General features: G+C 25.2%; 1 protein-coding gene across 8 annotated transcripts in view; it reads left to right on the top strand.

Annotated features, from left to right (window-relative positions):
- The window catches only part of LOC118447777 (spondin-1), a 289,832-nt gene that overhangs the window by 200,442 nt on the left and 81,890 nt on the right, over positions 1 to 7,500 (top strand). The window contains exon 1 of one of the 8 annotated variants that reach the window (XM_085655984.1): positions 5,078 to 5,175. The exons of the other annotated variants lie outside the window; for them this stretch is intronic. Coding sequence (XP_085512110.1) covers positions 5,160 to 5,175 — 16 coding nt within the window. The 5' untranslated portion in view covers positions 5,078 to 5,159. Of the gene's footprint in view, positions 1 to 5,077; positions 5,176 to 7,500 lie in introns of those variants that run through there. 8 annotated transcript variants of the gene reach the window in all.

The raw sequence follows: 7,500 nt of genomic DNA, 5'->3' as shown, positions 1-7,500 counted from the left end.
AAGAGAGAGAAAAAAAAAAAAGAAGAGCCTACGGGAAAATTCTCCTGGCCATTAGCCGTGACGAAAGCCCCTGGATTAATGCGGATTGATTGCACGTAGATGAATTAAAAAACATGGTTGAGTGACTGTTGTGAAGGATCAAAGAAAAAATCAGATATATACATATATATATATATATATTTAGAGAGAGAGAGAGAGAGAGAGAGAGAGAGAGAGAGAGAGAGAGAATATTGACAAATTCGATCGATCGTAATTAATAAAGGATTAAATAATAAAGGATTCATTTTAAGGGATGTTAAAGGAATGATCTGTGAAATTTCCTTGTGTAATATCTTTAAAATCGTACGCCCATTTTATTGTAGATTATTATTATTTCTATTTTATTTATTTATTTATTTTCTTTTTTTCTTAATCTTTTTTTTTTTTTTTCTTTTATCATTATCATCTAAGAGATATAGAAATAGAAACGTAAAGATATGATACAGTTAATCGGGTTTAATACAAAGCCTATCATTTGAGAGAAACTTGATAAACGTGAATTGGCTTTCGACGATATCGAATATTTAAAAATGTCGTATATATTTGATTAGTATCCGTAGGTACGGCGAAATGAAAAAGTGAAGGATCGAAATCATAACGTCTGTGCTATTTATCAAAAGATTTGAATGATTACGTTTTTGCATATGAACGTATGTATATGTATATATATACGAACACGTATGTGTATGTACGAATGTTATCCACTCGTTCCAATCATTTTATTGATTAACTTGAGAACGATTTTTCTTCTGTACGATATGATGCTCTTAATTCTCTTATCTCTGTTATCATTGCTCTAGAATTGGATCCCATTTAACGTAACGAAAGTATATCCTTTAATATCGATAATTAAATTTTTTATCAAATCGTTTATATACTATATATATATATATGTGTGTGTGTATGTGTGTGTATGTGTAATAAATAAATAAATATAATGTAATGATGAAATAAAAAAAAAAATTCGTTTTTTTTGCTCATTGTAAAAATGATGTCTAAAAATAAAAAAAGAAAAAGAAAAAAGAATAAAAATGGCGCGATTTTTTCAATTTGCCGTCGTAGGATACGTATATAGATAGGAACGTATGTGCGCGAAAGAGAGAGAGAGAGAGAGAGAGATAGGGAGAGAGATAGAGAACGATAAAGAGAGACGTAATGATAGTTAGAAAAATTGAATTTTTATCTCAGGCTAATTGTAAGACCAATTAGAAGGATTTAATTAACATTGTTATTACATCTTTTCCATACAGAATATATATTTTAATACATGTTTGTACATTTATTTGTGCTTATATGTGTATATATGTGTGTGTGTTGTACATAGAACAGTTGATATATTTATATATAATATATATTATCTGTCGATACACATGACACAAAATCCCAAGAGGATCGGTGTTCAGCAAAACGGTAACTTTAAAATCGATTACCGGAATACATAATTGGAATATTTAATCAGGATAGGAAACGGAAAGTGGACATCCGATAAGAAGTGGAAGAAGAGATGGAGGAGACTTTTTTTTATGAGGTAATAGGATTCATCTCAACTAAAGGACACTGGTACTCGAGCTTACCACAATGACGGAAGAGCCTTCGGAGTAATTGGATGACGTTGTTGGATCCATCCATTTGGAGATGATCAACGAGACCAGACATTTTTTTTCTCTCTCTTCTTTCCTTCTCTTTTTTCTTTCTTTCTTTCTTTGTTCTTTTCTTTTTTTTTCTTGTTTTTCTTTTTTTCCCTATGAAAAGTCGTAAAGAATATGTACATATATCATATATATATATATATATATATATATATATATATATATATATATATATATGTTATGTATGTATGTGTATAGCGTTCTAATTTTATCAACGTAAATATATATCTTTGAGACGATTATGAGAACTCGAAATTTTGTTCGATTAATATGATTTACATTTTTAGAATTTTTTTTCTTTATTATTATTATTATTATTATTATTATTATTATTATTATTATTATTACTATTTAATCAGATGATTTTAGATATATTGAAAGTATTTTTAAACGAGCTATTTGTAGTACCAATCGTGAGATAATTTTTATTGAATTTATTTTTTTATCAATTTTTTCAAAAACATAATTAATTTAAAGAATATTAAATGAAAAGAAAATATATATATATATATATATATATATTTATATACAAATATTATTTAAATGAATCGAATAATATCCAATTGTTATTTAAACGAATTAAATAATATGCAATTGTTATTTAAACGAATTAAATAATATGCAATTGTTATATAAATGAATTAAACAATGTGTAAATATTATTTGATACGTAATATATTAAAATTCGTAAGATTATCTTAAATTAATTCATTGACGAAATAATATTTTTTCTTTTGTCCTCTTCTTCTTCTTCTTCTTCTTCTTCTTCTTCTTCTTCTTCTTCTTCTTCTTCTTCTGTTAAAAGTTAAAAGAAAACGAATCTGCTTGTGTCGGGATATATGGACCGGCAAATAATCTCGATTATTCGTGTCAGAAACAAACGACGTCTTACGTATTTTATTTCTACTCTCGGAGTTTCGTATTTCTTTTCCTTTTTCTTTTTCCTTTTTTCCTCTCTCTCTCTCTCTCTCTCTCTCTCTCTCACTCTGTCCCTCTGTCTCTCTCTCTCTCTTAACAGTCCTGCGAGACCGCGGTAGAAAAGTTTCGGCTCGAACTGGTAAAAAGTTACTTTTTCAAGCATTTTCTTTAACAAGCATGGCAGCTGGCACTAGATGCCTGTCTTGAATATTATTACAAATTATTATTATTATTATTATTGTTATTATTATTATTATTATCATCATTATTATTATTATTATCATCATTATTATTATTGTTTTTTTTTTTTTTTTTTTTTTTTTATCAAGAATAGATCATAAGACATGAGATGAAAATCGACTTGGAAATTGAAAGTAAAAAAAAAAAAAAAAGAAAAGAAAAAGAAAGGGAAAAAAATTATTTCCATTTTTTATCTCTTTATAAAATATTTATAAAATATATTTATACAAAATAAAAACATTTTTTTTTCCCTCCGTTTATTTTATTTATTCATTTTTTTTTATTCATATGTATATGTGTATATATATATATATATATATATTTTTCTTTTTTTCTTTTAGTCATTTTTTTTTTTTTTGGATTAAGATTTTTGGATTGGTACACGTTGTTATTTTTCTTCTCTTCTGTTTCCTTTCTTTTTTTTTTGTTTCTTTCTTTCCACTCATTCATCTAATTTCTCTCGAAAATCACGATTATAGAGAATGACGGTCGTTCTAAGTAAAACTTAAGTTTTACGACATCGCAGTCGCGTTTCCTTGTAAAAAGATACTGAGGAGATGATACTACTGAAAGAAGAAGAGGAAAAAGAAAATACGGATGTACGTCTCGGATTTATGATTTCCAACGTTCAACCCAACGGATTTATATTTCCTTCATTTTTTTTTTCTTTTATATATATATATATATATATATATATATATATATATTTCTTTTTTCTTCCTTCCTTTTACCCTCCTATCCTCCCTCTCTCTCTCTCTCTCTCTCTCTCTCTCTCTCACTCCCTCTCTGTCTTTCTCTATCTCTATCTATCTATCTATCGATCTCTCTCTTCCCTTTTCTATCTGTTTCTCTTTCTCTAAATTTTTCTCGTCTTATACATTACTATAATTTTGATAAAATTACGAGGAACTAATCGATCGATATCTAATATCTATAGATAAGTATATTAATAAAAGATTAATAATAAAAAAAAAAAAAAAAAAAAAAAAAGGGGGAAAAAGTATTTACTCTTTGGAGATATTTTATCATGAGAGATAAATTTTCTCTCGTCTCTGATGAAAATTAATGATTATTTTCTTTCGACTTTTTAAACGGCACAATTTAGATACAGATTTAACTTACGTTCGAAAATTAAATTCAATATTTGTCACATCTTGTATCTTTTAATTTTTAATTAACTTATTGAATTATTTATTCTATCGCAATATTTTTTCTTATTAATTAACGATAAAAATTTTGTAAAATAAATGATTCAACATATATATATATATATATATCTACTTAAATTGGCAAAATTTCAATATTAGTCTTTACACTAAATCATGTTAATCACAAAATAGAGATTTATGTAGATGATATAAAAATCTAATAAATACTCATATATCATTATATTTCGTCTAATATATATTATTTTTTTTTTTTTTATTATATAAAAGAAAAAGAAAAGTTTATCAACGATAATTATTAATATTTAACCAATCAAAAGTAAATAACAAGACCAATATCGATCGCATAAGGTGCTACAATAAAATCGTACAATTAATAATATATATATATATATATATATATATATATATATTTATTTATAAAACAATACCCTTGTCTATCACTCCCTACGCTTTTACCACTCCCTTCTATTTACTCATTAATCTTAAAAATATATATATTATCGTCACTCGTTCCATTGCATTCCTTGTTGCAATGTTTTTTTTTTGATCAAAAAAAAAAAAAGGAGGGTCAAAAGAAAACAGAGAGAAAAAATAGAATGAAAATAATATCAACGATCATTCGATTTACATTGGATAATAAGTAAGATTAAAAGAAAGATGTGCGATATAAAAAAAAAAAAAGGAAAAAGAGAGACTAAGAAAAAGAAAAAGAAGATAAGAATGTTATTTCGACTAAAGAGCTGTCGTAATATCCACGTTGTAAGAACATAAGCTTCCGTAGTGGTGGTGGTTGTTGGCGAGGAGGTACGGTTAGTCACCCCAATGCGTTAATTTTATCACACTCGTGTTCTCTTGGACAAGCCGAAAACGAATGCCAGTGGTATGACTGTGTTCGCGGAAACTCGACCCATCTCTTTCTCTCTCTCTCTCCCTCTCCCTCTTTTTATCTATATCTCTCTCTATCTCTCTCTCTCTCTCTCTTTCTCTCTCTCTCTCTCTCTCTCTCTCTCACAATTCTCTTTTTATTCTTTGGCTTCGTCATCGACTACTCGCGTCTCTACTTCTTCTACGCCATCTTTGTTCCTCATCTTTTTCACGATATATATGTGTCTCCTATGTGCGAACGTGTTTGCTGCGTATACGTATGTATTATTATGTGGGTATGTGAAACACTCAACCATGAGAGATTAGGTCAAACTATAAATACAAGGCGCCAACCTGACCGATCTGCGAAACGAAAGTAACAACTCAACCACCGTTTGGTTACAAAGACGCTTAATTCATAATCCTTGCATAACACGTATAATACTTATTAATTATTTTATTATTATTATTATTATTATTATTATTATTATTATTATTATTATTATTATTATTATTTTTGAGAATTTGAGATAAGTCGATTTTTTATATAAATTCATTTCTTTTTATTTTTTTTTTTTTTTATTTGTTTGTTTCTTTTTTTATTCCCTTTTGTTTCTTATTTTTTTTTCTTCTTTTTTTTTTTTTTTTTATAATACACATCTCACGTCAATGTATATACAAAATTGTATTAATTATATTATAAAATTATAATAATGTTATTAATAACATTAATAATATTATTAGATGTACATATCTATATTATATAATAATAATAATAATAATAATAATAATAATAATAATAATAATAATAATAATAATAATAATAATAATAATAATTATAATAATAATAATAATAATAATAATAATAATAATAATAATAATATTAATAATAATAATAATAATAATAACAATAGAACAGTATAATGTGATATATATGAATATATATGTATATAATATATAAATTTATCTATACGTAAATAATAAAATAATAAAACACGTGATATTTCTGTAGTGTTATCGAGTACCGACGAGTAAAATAAAAATTATTATTTCGATATTAAATATTCAGTCGTACATACATACATACATACATACATACATACATACATACATACATACATACATACATACATACATACATATATACATACTAGCTCACATTCGCTGTAGTACTATCATAATGATAATATTGAGGAAACAATGGACGTGACAAATGTCATAATTTATCATGAAAATAAAAATAGACAAGGAAAAAGTAGAAGGAAAAAAAAAGAAATAATAATAATAATAATAATAATAATAATAATAATAATATCTTCTTCACTATGGTGAAAGAAAAACCGCCATTTTAACCTGTTGAAATTCACGAATATCCTATTATATTGTGACGAAAAATTTTATGAGTCTCTCTCTCTCTCTCTCTCTCTCTCTTTCTTTTTTTTTTCTTCTGTCTCTATTTTTTTTTTCTTTCACACGCACAGACACACAACACACACACTTTTTTTCTCTATTACTTTGTACTCTTTATTACGGTTTCATTCATATATCCTACCACCTATTCTCTGAAGTCGAATACGTCGCGGGGGAGAGAAAAAATAAAAGGAGAAAAAAAAATAGCCGGTGGCAGGAAGTTCGTTGTCCTCCATTGTAAAGCTTCTCGTGATAATTACCGGTAGCTAATGAAAATAAGAGGCATTAAACGTTTCGTTCTAGCTTACGACCTAACCTGTTATTCCGCTCGTAATTACTAATTTATTAAGTTACTACAGTGAGTCGGGTAAATTATTTCGATATGTTTATTTCTATTATTTAATTATTATTATTATTATTATTATTATTATTATTATTATTATTATTATTATTATTATTATTATTATTGCACATTTTTTTTTATTATTTTTCTTCTTTGTCTTATTTCATTTTGTTTTTTTAATTTTATTTTTTTTTAATTTTCCTTTTCTTTTTTAATTAAATTTTATACTTAATTTTTATATTAATTATATTCTATATTTTAGATTATGAAGTTTCGTTATCCCTTCTTCTTTCATTTTTATTTATTTTTTTCTTTTCAAATTAAAATTTTTTTCACACATAATACTTTTCAAAAATTCTCATAGCTATTGTAATTGTATCATTATTATTATTATTATTATTATTATTATTATTATTGTTGTATTTTTTACTATTTTTTTTACAAAGAACGAAATTTCTCTAAACATTTTTTATCAATCCATATCCTTCCTTCTTCTTTCTCTTCTTCTTTTTTTTCTTTATCCTTTATTAAATTATAAATTTTCTTTATCTTTTCTTTTTTTTATCAATTAAATTTTATTCATACATAATACATACATAATACTAACAATAATTGTGTATATATATATATATGTGTGTGTGTGTGTGTGTGTTTGTTTAGCAATAATATTTAAATAAGTATAAATAACGTTATCGAAATATTTTTGATTTTATTATTGAATATCTATTTTTCTTTTTTTCTTTTTTTTTTTTTAACTTCATTCAAAGATTTTTATATACGATAGAAAATTATGAATATAGATCTTAATTAATTTTAACAATTGCTATTATTAATGAAAATAGATAATGAACAATGTTTTAATCCCTAT

The sequence above is a fragment of the Vespa mandarinia genome, chromosome 3 (assembly GCF_050613455.1).
Source record: "Vespa mandarinia isolate Hongniang chromosome 3, ASM5061345v1, whole genome shotgun sequence".
In the NCBI taxonomy this organism is placed as follows: domain Eukaryota; kingdom Metazoa; phylum Arthropoda; class Insecta; order Hymenoptera; family Vespidae; genus Vespa; species Vespa mandarinia.
This window is presented reverse-complemented; position numbering and strand designations above follow the sequence as displayed.